The sequence below is a fragment of the Raphanus sativus genome, chromosome 8 (assembly GCF_000801105.2).
Source record: "Raphanus sativus cultivar WK10039 chromosome 8, ASM80110v3, whole genome shotgun sequence".
Classification (NCBI taxonomy): Eukaryota; Viridiplantae; Streptophyta; class Magnoliopsida; order Brassicales; family Brassicaceae; genus Raphanus; species Raphanus sativus.
In genome coordinates, this window is record NC_079518.1 from 11,350,202 (window position 1) to 11,373,245 (window position 23,044).

General features: G+C 33.9%; 3 protein-coding genes across 4 annotated transcripts; all 3 read right to left on the reverse strand.

The window, feature by feature from the left end:
- Positions 1 to 499: 499 nt before the first annotated feature.
- Positions 500 to 2,742, reverse strand: LOC108822959 (cystine lyase CORI3). Its single transcript, XM_018596175.2, has 7 exons — positions 2,438 to 2,742; positions 2,002 to 2,341; positions 1,699 to 1,917; positions 1,488 to 1,547; positions 1,253 to 1,408; positions 1,074 to 1,167; positions 500 to 919 (listed from the first exon to the last, which is right to left on the reverse strand). Exons 1-7 carry the CDS (start codon positions 2,686 to 2,688, stop codon positions 735 to 737), a joined length of 1,305 nt encoding a protein of 434 aa, XP_018451677.1. The 5' UTR covers positions 2,689 to 2,742; the 3' UTR covers positions 500 to 734.
- On the reverse strand, positions 683 to 12,969 carry LOC108818723 (probable aminotransferase TAT4). 2 transcript variants are annotated; one of them, XM_056992483.1, is made up of 8 exons: positions 12,682 to 12,963; positions 11,137 to 11,476; positions 10,583 to 10,801; positions 9,808 to 9,867; positions 9,289 to 9,444; positions 9,070 to 9,163; positions 8,674 to 8,809; positions 683 to 742 (listed from the first exon to the last, which is right to left on the reverse strand). In XM_056992483.1, exons 1-7 carry the CDS (start codon positions 12,930 to 12,932, stop codon positions 8,700 to 8,702), a joined length of 1,230 nt encoding a protein of 409 aa, XP_056848463.1. In that variant the 5' UTR covers positions 12,933 to 12,963; the 3' UTR covers positions 683 to 742; positions 8,674 to 8,699. The 2 variants fall into 2 exon arrangements, with proteins under 2 accessions (XP_056848463.1, XP_018447147.2); XM_018591645.2 differs by lacking the exon at positions 683 to 742 and having other exon boundaries at positions 8,453 to 8,809; positions 12,682 to 12,969.
- Positions 12,970 to 21,102: 8,133 nt separating this feature from the next.
- LOC108820789 (probable WRKY transcription factor 29) lies at positions 21,103 to 22,670 on the reverse strand. The gene is made up of 3 exons (XM_018593794.2): positions 22,231 to 22,670; positions 21,697 to 21,813; positions 21,103 to 21,610 (listed from the first exon to the last, which is right to left on the reverse strand). The coding sequence occupies exons 1-3, from the start codon at positions 22,590 to 22,592 to the stop codon at positions 21,163 to 21,165; spliced, it is 927 nt and encodes a 308-aa protein (XP_018449296.1). The 5' UTR covers positions 22,593 to 22,670; the 3' UTR covers positions 21,103 to 21,162.
- Positions 22,671 to 23,044: the final 374 nt, after the last annotated feature.

The window sequence follows — 23,044 nt, forward strand, 5'->3', positions numbered from 1 at the left end:
TAAGAAAATAATATTTAAATTTTATTTTTATTTAATAATAAAATATTAATTAACATTAATTTATAATAATAATAATAGACTACTAATTAAGAAATTAATCAATGCTTCATAAAAATATTTACAATTTTTAAGAAGATTTTGTTAAATTTTTTTGTCAACAAGCTTTTATAATTAGAAAATAAGACAATTTTATATGTGAAATTGTTATATATGTTAATTATTTAAAATGTGATATTTTAATGATGCCATAATGTTATTAGAATAAAATGAAAAATGATTTTTCTATGGAAGATTCATTTAAAAATAAAATCACACATGTAGAGAAGTTGTGATTTCTATTTTAATATAATAGATGATTACTGATTAGTCTAACTACTTGAAAACTATATAGATTTTTTATAAATAAAATTATTCCCACACTTGAAAGAGAGATACTGAACTATCTATTGTTAGGATACGTCATATACTTTTATGGTAATTTTATGCCAATATATTCAAATAAAAACAAACTGAAACTTATACATTCGTTTATAGAAAGTACAAAGAAATACATACATCGAAAGACATAGCCAACGATGTGAAAACATTACATGATTATTGGTTTACTATTGCACACCATTGATTTATTATGTCACAAACTCGAAAGGTGTTCATAATTTATTCATTAAAAACAAAGCGACCCATTTATTTATTATTATAGCATATAAAAAGACTTAGGCTCACATAAGAACCCTTTAGTTGACACCATTGACATCTTTGAGTGGAGCTTTGTTGACACCATTGACATCTTTGAGTGGAGTTTCACCTAAAATGGAGTGGCGATCACAAAAGCTCTTCAATCTATCAAATGCATCCTCCAAAGTTGGAGTATCCATGTCAATAGAATGCCTCACCCAGTTCTTCAGAGTAAAAGCAATCCCTAAACCAAACCAGCACACAACATATAAGTTTTTTTTTTTTTTGCTAAAGGACAACATATAACATATAAGTTGTTTTGTTAAAATTATCAAACACAAAAAAAATGATTGCTTTCACGGGTAGATCGCTAAACCTTGGACATAGATAATGAATACCTGGTAAAAGGACGAGGTTTTCCTCAATAGCTAATTTTTCGCAGAAGTCTTCATCATCTTCAATGTCCACAAAGAATGATAAGTTCAGCTCGGTCTGCGAGTAGAAAAGAAACCAGCATTTAGAGAATACAATTATAAAAATAAGGTTATAATAAGATACAAAGTAATTATAGAATTACCCAAAGGAAGGTGCATGCTTCAGGTATCATATAGCAAGTGAGGGAAGGTATGCTCATGAGCTTATAATATGCAAAATCGGTTTTTTCTCTCAGAAAGGTCTGCCTCTTTTGGAAGAACACTTTACTAGTTTTCTCCAAGATGGTGGGAATGGCCGCCTACATAATAAAAACCTGCACACATTAGCTATATATTTTATCTGGTTACAGAAAGTGTCCGAATTAGAAAGTCTCGTACCTGGATAACAGTTGGTGGTTTAGAATTTAGATCAAGGAACTGTTTTATAGCAGCTAAAACCTGTCCATATAAAACAAGATTATGAATAAAAGTTAATAAGAATGAACGTTGATAACTCTTAATATCAAACATAGTACGTGCATAGTGAATAGTGATACATAATCATTCACATATATATGCTTAAAGAGTGATTGTGAAAAATAGACCGAACATTTTTGGATTTAAAGACACCATCTAGATCGTGCAGCGCGATCCAGCCAGTTCGCCATCCAGGGACAGACCATCCCTTCGATATGGACCCGAGTGTAACCACCGGTACAATGGACGAAAATTTTCCCATGGGAACAAAGGGATTACTCCGAAACACCGACCAACGAAAAACTTCGTCAGTAACAACCATTATCCCAAGTTCTCGAGCCAACAGAGCGAGCTAAGATTCATAAATATACACACGGTCAAAGGATTATAACATAAGGCCATGCGAATCATAGCTAATTAGAGTATAGGTAAATACCTGCTTGAGATGAGCTTCAGAGTAAGTGTTCCCGTTGGGATTGTGCGGGTTGATTATAAATATTGCAAATGTGTTCTCATCCACTGCCGCTCGGACGCTGTCAAAGTCAATCTCATAGTTCTTTTCGCGAAGAAATTCGTAATTGCGGACCTCAAGGTGCTTGAAGATGGAACGGATTAAGTTACTTGGGTAGCCTGGCTTGGGAAGCAAGATGTTGGCATTTGGTTTAGCCAATGTATCAACGGCAAGCTCGATGGCTTGTTTGCATCCAACGGTCATAAACACGTCATCAGCTGACAGTTTCTGCGGAAGATCTTTGTTTAGGTAATTTGCTACGGCCCTGAGAAAAGCAAAAAATTATGGGACACTTTTTTGTCAAAGAGGTCTAAAATTGATAAACTACGTTACTATAATTCTATGTATGTCTAAATATCACCTTTTCGCCGCCGGAAGGCCAATACTGGGAGCATAGGCGTTTCCAGTGCCAAATAGGACGGCTTTAACAACAGCCCTTTCAGCGGTGTGGCTAGTCTCAGAAGTTTCACCTCGAGGAGGCAAAATGGACTTTCCGTTAGAATCGCACAAAGCAAAGAGTTTAGAGGTGTAAGTGCTTAGTGAGGCATCTGAGGCGGCCTTTCCCTCATCGCTGCCACTGAACTGCCAATCAACGCTTTCATTGTTCGCCATATTTTTTTTCCCTTTTATTTCCTTATGTAGTTCTTTTGTTTTTGGATGATTACTCTCGTTACAACTAGTGAGATTATATATATAGTACAAGCTTTTACACTTTTTCTTATCAAAGTTTATACTTCGCGTGGTTAGATAATAAAATAAAGGAACTAAATGCATCTCGAGTCCCCACCTGTTAAAACGTTTCCTCTAGTCACGGTAAGTACAAAATGTAAAACTGTCGATGGAAAATAGGTAATTTTCTTGATCACCACTAGAATTTTGATGTGAAATATCGAACAAATAAATCGAAACTTATGTTATCGTGGTCAAAAGATATTAAATGCAAGCAGCTGGCAAATTGTTAATCCAAAAGCCTTGTGCACGTTTATCAAACAAAGCTAACCAAAAAAGGTTATCTCGAGGAGTACAAAATGAAGAGCATATACGGCTACAAGCCTACAACGTCCTTTTATCCGTAGTTTGTACTATCGGTGACGGCTAGGGTTGGAACATAACGAGTACCATAATTTCTATATTTGTAATTTTTTTATATTTTATGAATATCTGATGATTTGTTTTCGAAAAAATACAGATATCTAATTCAGATAATTTACTATAATATTTATGGATATTTCATTCTTTTTTTCAAGACAAGTAAATCTTGAAAAAACTATATAATTTTGTCTTTTTTATAAAACATCAGTTTACATAATAATATGAAATGAAAAGTAAAATTAATGAAATTATATTTTCCATAAATTTTTGAAAACAGATAAATTTTCATATAAAACATTTTTTTACAGAAAACTTGTAGTTTTATTTAAAAAAATTTATATTATTTTCTTAATTTAATGTTTTTATAAGTAGTTTTATAAAAAAAAATATATGTTAAAATGATAATTATATAAGATTATACATTTAAAATTATTTATTTAATTATAGATATGCATAATTAAAGTTTATACTTCGCGTGGTTATATAAGAAAAGAAAGGAACTAAAATGCATCTCGAACAGAATCCTACTGCGTCACCATCATCACATATAAACTCAAGACTGGAGAACAATCCTAATGATTTGAGACGTGAGTCACAAGAAACAACAGATTTTCTTCTCGTCGTGTTTCTTGCTTTCGTTTATATAGAGGATAAGTTGGAATAACCTATCGACATACAAAATTTCTTTTGTAGATATCATACAGAATTTTTTTCTTTTGGAAAATAACATCTTCCACATTTAAATATTTTTTTCCAAGAAATTAATTTGATATTAATGATCAAAGTAATCTTCTGCCATAGCAGAGTTTAGAAACGCTGGAACATAGCTATGAAAATGAAATGTTGTGTTTCTAGGCATTGTTTGTTTCGCAAGTAGGTCTGCACAAGTGTTTGATAGGCGATTTGTCCAACAGAATTTGACATCTTCAAATCTTGATTCCCGTCTCCATATATCTTTTAGCCAATTACTAATTGCAACATTTGTAACCTTCTTGTTGAGCAGATTGGTGACCGTTAAATTATCTCTTTCGAAAATTACCTTCTTATACCCTTGACTCCAACACTTCAACATCGTAAATAGTAGTGCTTGTAGTTCCCCTTCACTTGCATTCCTAGGTTGAGAGTTTAACCCCTGTCCAGCACCTTTAAACATTCCCAAAGTATCTCTGATTATCCATCCTGCTTGTGACAAAGGTTGATTAGTAGTGAAGGAACCATCGTAATTGCATTTCACATATCCAGAATGTGGTCTTGTCCATTGATTCTATTGCTCTCTATTGTCATGCCTTTGCCTTGTTCCTGTTGGGTAATCTTTGATAGCTTGGAGCTTAAGGTATCCTTTAACAAGTTGGTTTAAGGATAAGATAAGCTTATTTATAAACCTAGTAGTATTAGGAGTTATCTATAGCTATTAGGAAAAGAAAATCCACTTTGTTATATAAGCATATGTCGAGCTTGTTACATAGATATAACAAATAGGGAGTGTTTAGTTTTGAGCATAAGTTTCTAAGCATTCAATAAAGAGAGCAAGTTCTTTATAGTTCAAGTGTGTTTTCGAGCTACTTTATTTGGTATCAGAGCGTTAGAACACGACGCGCCCGAAGGAATTCACACCACATCGATCCAATGCCCCATATTGAATGCCACCAACTATACGGTATTAGGAGTTATCTATAGCTATTAGGGGTCAAGTCAACGCAAAGTCAACGACTTGGGATAGACCATATTTTGGAGTGGAATGATATAATAAGATGTTTTTAAACATTTGGTCAAAGAAGTTTGAAGCTTGGTCAAGTAAAATTAGAGTTGGTCGAAGAGATGGAATCGAGCTGTGATACGGTCGAGGTTGAGCATGAGCATGTAGGATTTTTCAAAGTCAGAAACCCAAGTAAGACTCAATCATAACCATCTTTATGGACTATTAGAAGACATTTGGTCAAGCCAGAACTAGTTGGTTCGAGTGGAACGGAAAATGGTCGATAGAGGTTTCAGAGATGGTCGACGCAGAATATTGGTAGTAGTCGAAGGACGAAGATGACCAATGTGATTCCAGGAGTTTGGGTATCAATCTAGGAGTACTTTCTAAGGTATTTGGAAGCATTATATGGAGTTTGGTCAAGGCAAACCAAGATGGTTCAGAGGAACGCATTTTTGGTCGACACTGTCAAAATTGGCTAATCGGATGAAACGAAATCCAAATGAAGATGTGCAAGCATGATATTTGGATTCAATGGAATGTCTTAGACATATTTTGGAGTAATTTTTCAGGTCAACTCATGTGGAAAAAATTCAAGAAAATTTAACAAAAGTCAACTGTCTAGATTAAGCCACATGGCACCTCCCAATTGGACGGTTGAGATCTATCCACATAGAGGACTCAATTTATTTCGACTCTGGACAGAATTTGGAATAAATCAAGTGATTTTATGGTGAATAAATGAAGTGAAAAGGTGTAAGGAGTGGTTGGAGACATCAAAATTCTTTTTTTCCATTAAAATGAGAACATCTTATCATGGAGGAGAAAAGAGTGAAGAAAGCTTTTCGGGCTCACACGAAATCTAAGCTGTCTTGGAGACACATTGGAAGTATTTTATCAGTCTGGAATGCCAGGAGACAATGGGAAATGTTTGGATCGGGATGTTACACACTTGTACTTTAGCTGCTCATATTCTGGGCTAATTTGGAGAAAGCTCATAATGAAGTTGATGGGAAATCGGTACTCGAATAACTGGGATGATATTCTACATAGTCTAATGGATACAACTTTGGACTGAAATACTCTGCTTTTGCTATGGTATGAGTTTCAGGCTGCCATCCACTTGATATGGGGAGAGAGAAATGAACTTCATCACATTAAGCCTCATACAGGCCCAGTTTTGATAGCAAGGTACATCGACAAGTAGATTGGAAACCGTATCGACTCTATGCGTGGGAAAGCTCACAAGAAATATGACAAGGCAATGCAACTTTGGTTTGTATATGATATAATTTATTTCTAGCAAAGTAGAATAGTAGATTTTACACAATCTCAATCAAAGTCACATTCATTGTAAAAGAAGTTTTGATTTGAATCTAATTTAACATTCGTTAAAAAAAGTTGTGGGCTGTGATTCAAATCTTTTGGGACCGGTTAAGCCAATGAATGATTCAATAATATGAAGGCTGGTTTAGTTGATTGATTGAAACCGGGAAAGATGTAAACCTATGGAAGAACCTCTAATCGCCATAGACAGTTTGAATAAATTCAACAGCTTTAAGTCAGTTAGATGACTCATCGTCCTGTAGCAGAAAAGAGAGAGAAAGAACTCTTGTCGCCATTATTGCTCGAGTTTGAGCCATATCTTCTTCCTTAGTGTATTTCTGGATTGATCTGGCCCCAGTTAGTAACTCTCCACACGGAGGTGAACATTGGGTGAAAAAAAATGACCAAGAGATCATAAAAAAGCTTTGTCTAGAGGATTGACTTTAATATAGTTGAGTTTTTCAAGGTCTTTGATGCTGAGATGAAATAGCCATTGTGGTTAGCCATTAGAGGCCACAGGGGATTTGTAAGTAACCCTTCTCTAAGCATTTTCTGAACATGAATTTTAATCATCTTTTTTTTTGTCCGAAGGAATTTCCAAGAGACTCTCCGTTAGCAGTTGATATGTCAACAGCGATTTTAGATCTTATATCTCTGAATATTTAATTTTTATGTAGGATATATTTAATATTTAATTAGATGTAAACAAACATTACATTATAATATGTCATGCCATTTAAATAATGGTATTGTTAATCAAGGCCCATGAACCCAAATATCTTGCATCTCCCGACAACAAACTCATTTGAACTAATGGTGCATAAACATGATTTTGCATCTTTACGTGATTAATGGTCTCCATTTTATGGCTTTCAAATATTGATATTAATGCAGTTGGTCTTGGATAGTAATGGAGGATTGCTGGAAACTTTTCTCACGAGATACACACTGCAGGTGACTCTCTCGTTCATATGGCGGGAACGGAATGAGCGTCGGCACGGAGGTACACCTTTATTGGTCGGCCCCATGGTGAAGTTGATTGACAGGCAAGTAAAGAACCGATGCCTCTCTTTGAGGCAAATAGGAGATTTGAAGTTTACGGGAGCTTTGACAATGTGGTTTGCCACAAGAAATATTTTCTGAGTGGTAGCTAAGTTTGATTTCTCAAAAAACAGATGCACTTGTTGTACAAAATAGTAGTTTCTTTTTGAATAAATTTAACATATATTCAAAAAAAAAGATATTAATGCAGTTAATGGGCTCGATTGTGGTAGTTATAAAAAGGATGTATTAAAGGTGTATTTTGTGGCAGTTATAAAATTTAAATGGTGGACACAACATATATCAATAGAGCACACTGCAGAATTAATAGAATAGATGATCGTTAAAAGTTTAATTATTCTAATGGTTGAGTGGTTCTGGGAAGAACTCAATGACTTGGGTATGATCCTCTTTGATACCATTTTTTTAATATCAAATTTTATACTATTTAATTTTTCAAAAAAGGTTGGACAGATGTTAACCCAAATCAAACCAATTTGGTGCATGGCGTCCGCGTAGCATCAGACATAGGACCGACACGTGGCAATACGTGACTAATCTAAACCATTTCTGTGGAGTCAGGATATCTCTGTATAATTCAAAATTTTTTTTTTTTTTAAATTAGTTTGTGATGCTTTCGACTTGATCCAAAAATTTGTGTATAAAACAATGAAGACGTCAAATTCATGATGAAATTGGCTGGTTTTTCGAAATTTAAAAGTAATGTTAGTAAATATGATACATAACTAAAATATAAATAAATTTTAAAAATAAATAATGATAAATATAATAGTTTTATTTTTTTTTTCTTTGCTAAAATATAATAGTTTTATGTTCATATGGATAGTTTGTAGATTTTTTATGGTTTAGTAGTTTTCATCAGTCTAATAACTTTGAGATCTAATCCAGTTATTTGACCGGTTCATAGTCGAACCAGTTATTAGATCTAATCCGACTATGTAACCGGTTCGTGGTTAATCCAACCCGGCTACTTATACCCATTATAACCAGAATTACTTTCAAAGTCACTCAGATTAAACCGACAATATTGTTCGGTTTTTATTTCTATGTAGAGAATTCATTAAACCGAGGCCAACCAGTTAACCGAACGATTTCCAAATATACCGGTAGGGTTTTGCTTTTTTATGTTAGTGATTACTGATCTTGGAATACATCATACACTTTTATGGCAATTTCATACAAATATTTTTAAATGAAAACAAGCCGAAACTTATTTATTTATAGAAAGTACAAAGAAATACATACATCGAAAGACATACTCAACGATGAGAGAAAATTACATGATTGATGGTTACTATAATATACCATTTATTTAATCCGTCACACACTCGAATGGTGTTCATTATTTATTCATAAAAGCAAACCACCCCATTAATTATTATAGCATATAAAAAGACTTAGCTTTTGGAACCCTTTAGTTGCACCATTGACGTCATTGAGTTACGCTTCAGTTATGGCGTTCACAGAAGCATTTCAGTCTTGTAAATGCATCCTCCAATATCGATGTCTCCATGTCAATAGAATGCCTTAACCAGTTCTTCTGACCAAATGCAATCCCTAAACAATACAACACACAGCATGTTCTTAACTTTCTTTTTCTTGTCAAAGACAAGCATACAATCAGGTTCGGGCCTGAATAGTTATATAACGATGATAATAGCTAATACAAATTTTATGTTTCATGTTTTTATGTTTGTGTCCAGAATAAAAAAAAAATTGTATTTTTATTTTACCTTCCAATCTAGTTAAACTTGAAAGACTATCTTTCGAAAACTCTAAAGTGACCATATTCATAGGTACGGTTGATTATTTATTACCTGGTAAAACGACGAGGTTTTCTTCCTTAGCAAGCTTATTGCAGAAGTCTTGATCGTCTTCAATGTCCACAAAATGTGATGGGTCTAGCTCGGTCTGCAAGAAACAAGAAAAAGGTATAGGCAATATAATCCACAATGAAAAGTTAATTTGTTTACAATTATGTAACAAAAAATTAATAGTGAACAAAAAATATTAGAAAACAATATCTAATAGAATACCCATAAGAAGGTGCATGCTTCAGGTTTCATGTAACAGGTGAGGGTAGGTATCTCCTTGAGCTTAGAATATGCAATATCAACTTTGTCTTTAAGAAAACTCTGCCTCCTATCAAAGAATTCTTGAGGAGTTTTCTCCAAGATGGTGGGAATAGCTGCCTACATTATCAGATTAAAACGACTAATTGGCCACAACATCATTTATTACTTACTGGTGGAGTTCTTTATAGTTTTTAACCTATTAGTGGAGACCTGGAGCAACTCACAATTGACAATAAATGGCATATATATTGTAAAGTTGATCTACGTAAAAGAATGTTCTGCGTTGATTTCTCTTGACCTCTAGGGTTAAGTATTTATACACATGATTTTATACAAATAAGATAAACTAAGGCGATAAAAAACGTTGTACAACAATATGTATATATATCCCAATTATATATGTATATCGATTTTATTCATTGCATAATATTTGCAGTAAGTCTAGAGAGTAAACCAACCAATGATCCGAATTGTGTATACCTGGATAACAGTTGGTGGTTTAGAATTTATCTCCAAAAATTCGTTAGCAGCTTTTAAGACCTGTGCATATGTAACAAGATTAGGCTTGATAGATAATATTTTGACGGAGCCGAAATATCAATAACGCAAAGGCAATGGCGGTTCTACTTGACTCAGAAGGTGGCACTTGCCCCATAAAATTTCCAATTTTTTGTAACTTAACCCAAAGTCTAGCTATTTGCACCTATTAAAATCCATGTTTTAACTTTATATTTATATTTATATATGATTTGCCCCCATATAAAAAAAAATTCTACATTAGCCCTGCCCAAAGATAGCATTAAATTCTAAGAATGTCTATTAACTTAACCTTCTTAAACATGCTGAATTCTTAAGGAATACTCTATAATAATTAATAGGGATTAAAATTTTTATTCAAAAGCTCGTAATAGTTTTACAAATCAAAAGTAACTTTTACAATCCAAAAGCTCATTATTTATACTAAGGTGAGAAGTCCTAAATCTTTTTTTTTTTGAAACTAAAGTCCTAAATCTTTAGGGATTAGAATCTAACATTTATTTTAAAGTCCTTGTCATAATCTCGTTTAGTAATATCATACTAATGTTTATCTAAAACAAATAATAAAAAGGAAAACCAAAGCTCACAAAGATTATGACTTACACACTACATCATATCTTCTGCTGTTAATTAATTACTCAAATTTAAAATATGCCAATTATATGCAAAACATGCTTAAATGCTGATTCAATTTTTTTTTAAACAAAACAAATCAGACCTTGGTGGATTTAAAGACACCGTTTAGATCGTGCATAGCGAGCCAGCCTGTTCGCCATCCTGGGACACTCCATCCTTTCGATATGGAGCCGTGTGTAATAACGGGTACAATCGAGGAGAATTTCCCCATTGGAACAAAGGGATTACTTCCAAACACGGTCCATCTATATACTTCGTCTGAGACAACCATTACCCCGAGTTCTCGAGCCAACTTAGCAAGCTGAAATCATTGCAAAAGTAAACAATAAGGATTGGATTGTAGAAATAATAATTTTTTAAATTATTCAGTATTTTGTATAATAAAGAATAAAATGTATAATCTTTTCTTGCTTTAACAAAAAAATGTATAATCTAAATTTTTGTTATAATACAAACTTAAGAATGTAGTTTCATTTAAAGGAAAAACAATATGTTGTAACATGTAAAATGTAAAAGCTACACACAAATCAAAAAAAAAAAAAATTCATGTCTAGATAATCTCATCAGTCATGTGAACATTTGTCGGAGTACAACTATGTAAATACCAATGTTTAAAAAACAAAACTACGTAATTACCTGCTCGAGATGAGGCTCAGTGTAGTAGTTCCCATTGGGATTATGAGGGTTGATTATAAAGATCGCGAACGTGTTCTTGTCTGCCATCTCTTTGACGCTATCGAGATCAATCTCAAATTCTTTTTCGGGGATGACTTCATACCTTCGAACCTCGAGTTTTTTGAAGAGAGAGCGGACGTAGTCCGCAGGGAAACCTGGTCTAGGAATCAGGATGTTGGCTTCCGGCTTAGCCAGGATATCTACCACGAGCTCGATCGCTTGTTTGCATCCAAAAGTCATAAACACATCATCTCCCGTCAGCTTATTATCAAGATCTCGGTTGAGATATTCAGCCACAGCACTGGTAAAATATATAGACATAAATTTAAGACGCAAATAAGGGTGTCAAAATTTCAGTGCACCTATAGTCAGGGCCGGCCCAGAGGGGAAGCCACCCAAGCCATCGATTAGGACATCCAATTTAAAGGGGCATGTTTTCTATAAATTTTTGTTACTATATAGATAAAAATAATTTTATAAGATTTTTTAATTGAAACTATACTTATTGGACATTTTTACTTATGATATTTTGAAGGCATAATTCAAATACTGAAAAATTCTTTAAAATGATATTTATTCGAACATAAATAGTGGTATTTTACTTATGTAATTAATATTCTACAAGAATCAATGTCACAATAGATTAGAAAACCTACTATAATATTTGTTTGTTAAAGAATGAATGTTATATGACAATATATATTATTTAGTGGGCATTTTTACTTATGATATTTTGAAGGCATTTTTACTTATGATATTTTGAAGGCATAATTCAAATACTGAAAATTTCTTTAAAGTGTTATTCATTCGAACATAATTAGTGGTATTTTATTTATGGAATTATTATTCTACAAGAATCAATGTCAAAATAGATTAGACCGCCTACTATAATATTTGTTTTTAAAAGAATGATTGTTATATGAAAAATATATATTATTTAATGTGCATTTTAGAATATAAGAATATCGATCATCACATATAAAAAAATTTTAAAAGGTAAAAATAGTTATTAGTAGTATAACATGTTATTTAAGAGATTACCTAAATTGATTTTGTTATCGATCAAAAATGTTATAAGAATTGACTATATTTATTTAATGAATGCTTTTACATGAAAAAAATGCAAAAAAGTATATTTTAATGTTTTATATTTACTGTTTTAGTTCAAAATTTTAAATTACTTTTATATTAGTTTTTTTTATAATTTCAATACAAAATATTAAAAGGCATAGTTTTAAAATTGGATTAGGGCATTGTTAAACGTTAGACCGGCACTGCCTATAGTTATATTGATATTCAAAATTTTGTACATAAGAACATTAGAATTTTATTAGCTATGATGGTAAAAAGTACCTTGTGGACCCTTACTTTTCTAGGATAGATCCTTTTATATGTTTTTGGTATTTTATTATCACTATTGCACCCATTAAATAATTGGTCGAGATTTGCCTCTGGTCAAAGGGGCATCAAAGCATTAAAATATTTTTCTGTGTATATATTAATTACTCTTTGGCGACCGGGAGGCCAATGCTAGGAGCGTAGGCGTTTCCGTAGCCGCAGACGACAGCTTTAACAACTGCCTTTTCGGCCGTATGGCTTGACTCTGGCGACGAATTTCGTGGGGGCAAGATAGGCTTTCCTTGAGGATCGCATAGAGCAAAGAGTTCAGAAGTGTAAGTGCCTAGGGAGGCCGCTGCAGCTTCCTCTGCCGCATCACTGCCACTGAACTGCCACTCAACGAATTCATTGTTGGCCATATTTCTTCTTTTGTTTCTTTAGGTAGTTTTTTTGGATGATTACTCTCGTCGCTACTAGTGAGATTATATAGTACAAGTTTGTACACTATTTACCAAAGTTGATACTTCGCGTGGTTAGATAAGAGAAGAAAGGAACTAAATTTATCTGGAGGCCCTACAAGTTAGAACATGAATTTCCTCTAATCACGGTGATTACGACATGTAAAATTGTCGGGTAATTTATTATAAAATATTTAACAGACAGACAAGGCAGATGCTATTTGGATCCTTCTTGCATAAGCTTCTTGCTTAATTTCAGTTACATCTTCTCCTTGAAAAATTTCAGTGCCGAGATAGTATTTTTAGTTTTCCGAGGTCTGACCTCTCAAATTTAGATTTCATTCTCACTTTGAAATCGCTTACTCCTATTCAAGCTATTGCCGGTTATGAATAGATTATCTACATAGATAGCAACAATAAGAAGATATTCTCCTTCTTCCTTGCGATACACAGATATCTCCTTTGAAAACGTTTTGCACTTCATCGCTTTTAGAATGTGATCTAGATTCGTATTCTAAGCTCTAGGAGCGTTTTCAATTCGTACGAAGCCTTTGAGAGCTTGTACACTTTGTGCTCTTCACATGTTATTTCAAATCCTTCAGGTTGTTCAACATAGATATCTTCTTTTAATTCTCAACAAGATTTTGATCCGCACGCCCGTGCGGGTGTATTTTTTATGAAATATGTTGTTTTTTATGTTAATATTAGAGTTAGACAAAAAACATGAATCCAAAAGATCGAACTGATCCCGATCTAAAAAGAAGTACCAAACCCAAACCAAAATTGATAAATATCAAAATTATTCAAAATTTGGTATCTAGAGAACTGAAACCGAATCCGATCCGAACCGAACCAAAATACTTCGGATACCCCCAAATATATTCGAAATAGATTTATATACTTATATATATTATTTATAAGATTTAATGTATAAAAGCATCTAGAACATATATGGTACTTTTAAGTTAGTTTAAATAATTGAAAAATATATAAATAGTCAAATGTAAATATCTAAAATAGTTAAAGTATACTCAAAACACCAAAATACTTAAAATAATTATTGATTATCTATCCAAATATTTAAATCACCAATTTATATGTTAAGTTTAGGTATTCAGACATATGTTATTCAGATTTATTTGTAATATATTATTTTGTTTATATATTTGAGAAATTTAAATATATAATGAATTTTAAAAATAATTTAAATGAGTTATCTGAACTCGTACGAACCCGCAAAGATCCGAACCAAAATTTAGAAATATCCGAATAGGACTGAAATCTTTGACCCTGGAAAGCCGAAACCCAAACATACCCAAACCAAACTCGAATGGGTTTAATAACAATATTATATTTATTTTTTAATTTTAGTTTAAATGAAAGTTCTAATTTCAATAAAATTTATTTTGAAGATTTATATTAGAACTTTTAAAAGAATAGTTTATTTATTTATGTATGTATATATATATATATATATATATATATATGTATATATATATGTGTATATATATATGTGTATATATATTAATGTTTAAAAACTATATTGAATAGTTTTAGTTTAAAGTTTTTATAAAATAAAAATTATATTGTTAGTGAATTTAAAGTAAATTAAAATATAAATTATTTATAATATTTTATTAAAACATAAATTAAGACACTCAAAATATTAAAAAAATTATTTATCCGTCCGCAACCGCAAACGCTAGAGGGAATCAACTTTTGATATTATGAGACTTGAAATTATCTGTAGTGATTTGTAACGGTTTGTGTGATATTTGATTAATTATGATAATATTAAGTGTTTTTATTTATTTTGTTAGTATTAATTATCATAATATTAAGTGACGGTTTTGATCAATTATTAATACTTAGATGCAGTTATTAAGTGACAATTTTGATGTGGTTAGTAATTTTTAAGTATTTTTATGCCGTGACCATTTTGATGCTGTGACCATTAAGTGACGGTTTTTATTAATATTTGAATAGTATTTTTTTCAATTAAATTTAGATGCAGTTATTAAATTGGGTTGGATCCTTTGCAGAATTAGTATTAACAAATTTCCTGATTTTAAGATATATATACAATAAAGGAAATAGAATATTATGGGAATGTGTATTTTTAAGATTTTTTTTTGGTTTAAAAAATTAATGGGTTACCAAAAGTGCAAAACTACAGTGTTTTGATGTCAGTTGCATGTCATTGTAATTTTTAGGGCTGGGCGTTCGGGTACCCATTCGGGTTTCGGTTCAGTCCATTCGGGTTTCGGGTTTTCGGGGTCAAAGATTTCAATCCCATTCGGATATTTCTAAATTTCGGTTCGGGTTCGGTTCGGATCTTTTTGGGTTCGGTTCGGGTTCGGATAACCCATTTAAAATGTTTTTAAATTTTCAAAATTCACTATATACTTTAAATTTTCAAAATCTATAAGAAAAATGATATATTACATATAAATTTTCATAATATATATGTCAAAATACCTTAATTTAACATATAAATTGGTTTTCTTTGAATATTTGGATAAATAATCAATAGATATTTAACTATTTTTGGTATTTTCAGTATACTTTAGCTATTTTAAACATTTACTTTTGACTATTTGCATATATTTTTTGAGTATTTTGGAAAATTTAAAGGTATCTTATATATTTTTAATATTTTAATATACATTATATATAAAAATAATGTATATATTTAAGTATATAAATTTATTTCGGATACATTCGGGTACCCAAAATACTTCGGTTCGGATCGGGTTCGGTTTCGGTTCTTTAAATACCGAAATTTTGAACCCGTTCGGATATTTAATCAATTTCGGTTCGGATTCGGTGCTACTTTTTCGGATCGGGTTCGGTTCGGTTTTTCGGGTTCGGATTATTTGCCCAGCCCTAGTAATTTTTGTGCAAAATTAAGAGTTATATACTATTTGTACTTCAGTTTTAATAGATTAGAGGTAAGAATTTTGTCTTCACATCCATGTAATGAATCTCTCATCCATGTGATGCTGCCAATGCTGTTAGTAATCGAATGGTTTCAAGTTGAGGCAAAAAGTGCAAAAACTTCATCAAAATCTTTGTTGGATTCTTGTAGATATCCCTTAGCTACAAGGAGTAATGTGTACTTGTTGATAGTCTCATCCACATTCTTCTTGATTTTGAAAACCCATTTGGGACCAATGATCTTTATATGACTTGGTTTTTCAACTAGAACCCATGTCTTGGTTTTGTTGATAGAGACGATTTCTTCCTTGCAAAAATCTCTCCATTCTTTCAAATATTTAGTTTCTTTAAAGTTCCTTGGCTCATTGTCAATTGACAGTAGAAGTCTCTCTCTACTTCGGCTTGGAGAACATAATCATCAAGATAGCTAGGTTGAACACTTTATCGATTCAATATTCTTAGAGGATGAACATGTAGATGTTGATCTTCTTGCTCATCTTCATCTGCATATGTGATGCAATCATGATCATTGACGAAATCGTCTTCATTATCGATTCCAGTTTCATCATGATCGTGATCACTGTTACCACCACGAGAAGTCCTTCTCATGTATCTATTACTTTTCCCCATTTCATGTGGAACATACCCGGATCTCTACATGGTCTGGTCAATGTGTTGTTCCAGCTCCAACAGTTTTTTTCATCAAAAACTACATTCTACACACCAGAAATTTTGTGTTGATGGATTGTAGAGTATATGCCTTGGTTCCCAGCTCGATCCCAATGTGCACAAATGTTTGTGACCATTCTTCTGGCTTCTTGAGATGTGTTGCTTCAACTTTCGCATATGCCAAGCAACTGAAAACACTTAAGTATTCTAGGTTCAGTTTCTTTTCTCGCAAGCTTTCATAAGGAGTCATGTTCTCAAGTGCTCTCTTTGGTACTTTATTTATGATATATCATGAGTGTAGAACTGCATCTCCCCATAAATAGTTTGCTACCTTCATTTCCTTGAGAGTATTCCTTGTCATCTTCATTAGTGTTCAATTTTTTCTCTCTTCAACTCCATTTTGTTGCAGCATGAAGGGAGCCATGAGATGCCTCTTGATCATATTTTCATCAGAAATCATTGAATTCTCTTGACGTGAAGTCTCTTCCTCTATCAATTATTAGACTCCTGATTTCTTTCTTGAACACCTTTTCTACTAGCTGCTTGAACACCTTGAACGTCCCATATGCATCGCTTTTTCTTTTCATAAGAATCACCCACATATATCTTGAAAACTCATTGATGATGACAAGTATATATATTTGTGTTACTAGATATGGTTGGTGGTGTTATTGGACCGCAGTTAAATGTCTGCCTGTAGTATCTCCAGTGGTATAGAGGCTCAGAATGATGCCTTATTTGGAAAAGATTATCGAGCTTGATTTCCGACTAGACAAGATTCACATATCCTTATTTGGAAAAGATTATCGAGCTTGATTTCTGTCTCGTGATGTAGAAAAACCTTACTGGTGAGTATTTGCATATAAATTTTTTCCTTGTTATTCACTATTACAATTTTATCTTTAATTTTTTCTTAGTATGCCTTTAATCTTCCAATAATATCGTCTCAAATCGGTCGATTCGAAAAACCCTAGCCGTCAAGAGAGAAAAAGAGAGATTTTTTTATAGTTTCAAGCCGATGACAGGAGGTTTCTACAGCTCCGTCCTCGGCTTGTTTGATTCGTTCTGCTTCTCTTCCTTTGATCTGATTTACTTCTGGTTGTTTATTTTATTCGATTGCCAATTTATTTTAAATCTGGCAAATGTTTTTATTGTTCTTTTGTATGTTTCTTCCAATAGAATTGGAAAGACAAAGGTTTTGGTTCAATTGAACCGTTTAGAAAAAGTAATTGACAGATCTACTGCGGATGGTGGCGACGGGTCTTACCGGCTTCAATCGTTGATGGTTCCTCATGTGATGGTGATGGAGTTCTTGCTGCAAATTATGGTTACTTCAAAAACAATATCAAATTCTATGGAACGGTAATCTCTTTGACTCTATTATCAGCAATAGAGCAATATAAAGAGTCGTCTTGTCTCAGTGGCTTCTACTGGAATATTAAAAAGAGAGTGACAATCGTTCTCAATTCAGTCTGAAGCGTGGTGTTTTTTGGATCAATACGAAGATAGTTTCTCTTGAGATTCAGCTATTCCCAAAGCAAATATGGAGTTTTTATGTGAAAATTTTTAGTCATCCATACGCAAGATGTGTGTTATTTTACTTTGGATCCCTACTGGTGTATCCATTTTCTACTTTTATTTTAATAGATCTCATTATTTAGAACAATTTACCTTAAAATACTTAATAATAAAATCCAGCGTTAAAAAAAATATATCCTCTCAAATCCCATAGTCTTCATTTTTATTCTGGATATTGGATGGGAACAACTGCTGATTTGTCAAACTGTCTGACCATTTATTTGAATATAACTTCCTTCTTCATTAATTGATATATAAATTATAAAACTAGTTTTCACGTTCATTAAAATACTTTTTTTTGGACAACACATTCATTAAAATACTAAATGCGGCTGGGTGGGTGAGTTGTATATTGCTGTCTCTATACTGTAAAATAGATATTTTAGGACGCCTAATTAATCATCTAGACCACCAGAGGACAGTTCCATTTTAAGGTAATGTCTAACAATTTTAGGCGTTGTCTCTTTTTAGTGCAGTGAAAAACGTTGAGTTGCAGAGTTAATAGTCCTAGAAATATATTTGCAATCGAAATGTTAAAAAAGGATTTGTCTTAGCATTTGTATGACAATTAAAACGAATAATATTTAGTTACATTTTCAGGTCAAGCTGGAAACAAGACGAAAACTACGACGCTCTAATCTCCTAGAGACATAAATATACATTTTTTTCTCAACGGCCGCAATGCAACTATAATATAAGTTTTTTTTTTTTTGACAAAGATTTTACTATTAAAATGCAAGAGAAATAAGAGTTATACAGAGTTTTATCTCAGTAGACCAACTGGTCTTACATATCTAGAAAGATACAAACTTGAATCAGATATCTTAGGGATGAGAAGTCTAGTTTGTGAACCATAACTGAAGAAGAGCTGAGGAGAATTTGGGTCTTTCTATCCTGAGGCTGGAGATTCTATTCTTCACAGTGAGCTTGATCTGAGCAATCAGTCCCTGTGAGGAAGTGAACCGGGAGTTATGCAATCGATTGTTTCTTTCAGTCCAGAGCGTGTAAAGAGTTGCTTGCCAGCATAGGAGCAGCAGAGTCTTCTGCACCCTATTTGATGGATGGCCTTTAAGTTGTGCCAGTAGAACAGACCATTGTCTCAATGAAGTGAAGTTACACTTGGTGGCAATTGGCTTCCAGATTTCCCAAGCAAAATTACAGTCGAAAAAACAGTGAGCAATAGATTCGTCAGCGGCATTGCACAGTAAGCATCGAGAATCAGTGAGCAGCCCCCAACTTAATATTCTATCACGAGTAGGACACCTATTTCTGACCATTAACCATACCAAGAACATGTGCTTGGGAATCCCTCCCGAGAACCAGACCTCCTTATGCCAAGCTACAGCAGGAGCAGGTGGACGAAGCAAGTCGTAGAGTGCCCCTGTTTTGTAGCTCATTTGCCTTTGATTTCCCGGCCACCATTCAATCTCATCTTTATAATCATTCAAGGACCGAGTAGACAAGTAAGTAATCACCTCAAGTTGCCGATCAGAGCGTGCATTTGGTAGAATCCAGCCTCCATTGTCCCAAAGCTCAGCTAGAGTAGCGGTCGAGCAAACTGGAAAACGCATCGATACAGAGGCGTTGAGGTAGACAGATAGCTTCCCATAAGGAGACCAGTTTGATGTCCAAAAGTAAGTGGTTTCACCATTGTGAATTTGCTTCCTGATCCATGGGTAGATAATTTCCCTGAGGTCAAGCAGCGTATTCACAAGCCAGGAGTGCTTCTGCCTCGTGTTGATCACCCAAAACATTTCAAGATTTCCATCAAGAATCTCATCCCTGAACCATGAAGACCAGACTGAATTTTCAGCGAAAAAAAGAATCCATACCATTTTTAATGCACAAGCCAGGTTCCAAGCCTCAAGGTTTCTCAGTCCAAGCCCCCCCTCTTCTTTTGAATTGCAGCAGGATTCCCAAGACACTTTAGCTGCTGAAGCTGCATTTATATCCCCCTTCCAAAGGAACTTAGAGCAAAGAGAGTCAATCTCACTGATAATGCTTTTCGGGATGATGAAAGAGCTGGTCCAGAAATTAGTAATCCCATTGATGACGGATTTAACCAGTTGTAATCGGCCTGCATATGTAAGTTTTCTCACCGTCCAAGAGCGGAGTTTTGCCTTGATCGACTGAATAAGTGGAGCACACTGGGCAGATGAGATCTTCTTTGTGTGCAGTGGGACACCTAGATATCTGATTGGCAACACACCAGAAGCGAGACCCGTTTGCACCTTTAGATGTTCCATTTCTGAGTCCGTCAAACCTGCCGCAAAGAAAGATGTTTTCTGTACGCTAATGGCCAGGCCCGATCTCTGTTCGAAATCTTTCAGCACAGTAAGGATCGCTTGTACTGAGGACAAAGAACCGTCTGAGAAAATAAGGAGATCATCGGCAAAGGAGAGGTGGGTAAGCTTTGTTTTCCCGCATCTCGAATGATACTGAAATAATCCTTGTGCTGCCGCTCTGTCAAGTGCCATAGAGAGACAATTCATGACCAATACAAATAGATAGGGAGATAGGGGATCCCCCTGTCTAAGGCCTCTCTTCCCCTTGAAGTACCCATAGGTAGACCCGTTGAAAGCAACAGAGAAAGAAGGAGTGCATACACAAGCTTCCAACCAACGAATCAGAGGCTCTGGAATGCTATAGCTGCGCAGACAAGCAAACAGAAACTCCCATCTCACCGTGTCGAAAGCTTTGGCTATGTCTACCTTGATAGTAACCCTTTTCTGCCCACCTTTCCTATGATACCCTTGGACAATCTCTGAAGCTAGTAGTGTGTTTTCAATCAACAACCTTCCCTGCACAAAAGCTGTTTGATTTGGTAATATGAACCCAGGAAGGACCAGCTTCAGCCTCTTCACCAACAATCTGGAGATAGTCTTGTACGTCGTGTTGCAGCACGAGATGGGCCTATAATCTGCGATGAAAGTTGCTCCAGGTTTCTTTGGTACTAACGTCAGAATAACTATAATATAAGTTTGAATATACATACACGTAATGTTCTTTAGTAATTCCATAAGTACCCATTGAGGAACTCTTGGCTATTCAAAAGGTCATCAAAGTCACCGGTACAAGTCGGAAAACTTCCCGTCCCAGACAACAAATCCGATGGTAAAGTGTTACTCGTGCCCTCGGTTTCTCCGTTTGTTTGGTAGGTACTCGTTTTTACAACCCTCATGTCTTGAACCGCAACAGAAGATTCATCAGTGGATGTGATCATGGGGTTACTTGTGGGAGAAGAAACCACATGCTTTCCGAATTTTTTGGTTACGGCCGGTTTGGTTTGAGAAGATTTGGCTCGAGTCGAACCGGCTAATGAGTTTCTCCGGGTTGGTAACTCATGGTTGTGTTCATTTGTATACGTTATGGTGAACTTTTCCGGGTTCTGAGGATTTCTTTCGACTTGTTTTCTTGCCAAACACCCCTTTGAGCTGCTGCACCTGTAATAACTCCTGAAGAAACAAAAGAGCTTAAGTTAAACCGATTATTTGGTTATAAGTAAGGATAGGGTTATGCTAAACCGGAAATGGTTTAAGACCTTGGGTATGGAGATCCTTTAATGGGTTTCTGCCCGTATTTACGCCATGCCCATGCGTCCGACAACAAATTCTCTTCCTTCACTTGCTCAACAACTCTCTTTAGTTGATTCTTCTTGCTGTTCAAATTCAAATCATAAGTTATTTAACTCAACAAGGAGCATACATATTCCTGAAAATTATAAATATGCAAAACAAGTTGGGAGATATTAGTACCTATATAGACCCTCCAGTTTTTTATATATGAATCTTCTAGCATTTTTACGTTGTTTCTTATAAAAATATTTAGTTTTATGCATATATTAATATTTGAATAAAAAAATTCTATATCGAAATATTTATTGACAATAATTATATTCTCAAATTGCTATTGGTTGAGAGTCATAGGAAATTGTTTAGTTCAAAATTTTTATACATTTATTATCAAGCATAAATTGCTATCTTAAGATGTATACAAATTATATGATCATTTATGAATATTCAAGTTTTTTTTTTTTGCATTTGAAAGAGCGTCAAGATTTTCAAGGATAACTGACCTCTTCTTCGATTTGGATACTGGGATTCTGATATGATCAACTCTTGATCCGTTAGATAAAAGACAACCATGTGTTCGTTGTTTCTTATCATCTCGTAAACTTCTTGAATCTCCGGGTACAGAAACGGAGCTTGTGAGGATTGTTTGTGTGGAGAAAGGGTAAAAAGGTTTGTAGAGTTCACCAAGTTCGTCTAAACCGGTTGTCTCCATATCCGGTTCATAGGAACTAGCCGTCTCAATAGGAAGGCAAAACGGAGGTAAAAACCCACCGGAGCTTTCACCGTAAAAGGCTTCTCCGGAGCCTAAGTAACCTCTGACTATTGCTTCTAAATCTCCTTCGTCCATATAAGCCACCTCACCCATATCTCTCTGTCTCTCAGAATTTTTGCCCCTTTTATCTCTCTTTTTTGTTTCTTTCACAAGTATATGGCGAGGAAAAGCCTCTTGGGCAACATCAGTTTATATAAAGAATAAAAAAGGACTGTTTGTGGTTTAGGGTTCTTTTTTTGGTTTTCTATCTAAACCCTTCAGTAATCATTTAACTTTTAAATTTATTTAGTAGACTTTTGAAAAAGTCAATTCGTACCTAAACTTAGAATTTAATATTTGCTTTAACTTGTCAAAAATCCATCTCCGACAAAATATCTCAGTTTTGGATCATACACCAAACTACGAGTAATCTAGATTTCTGCTATTTTATCATCAGATATTGACAATATTTATATATAACTGATCATATATATATTGGTAATATGTCTTCTAAAGCATATATATGACTTGTCGAGAATTTAAATATCGTTCTTTTACTAAATTAG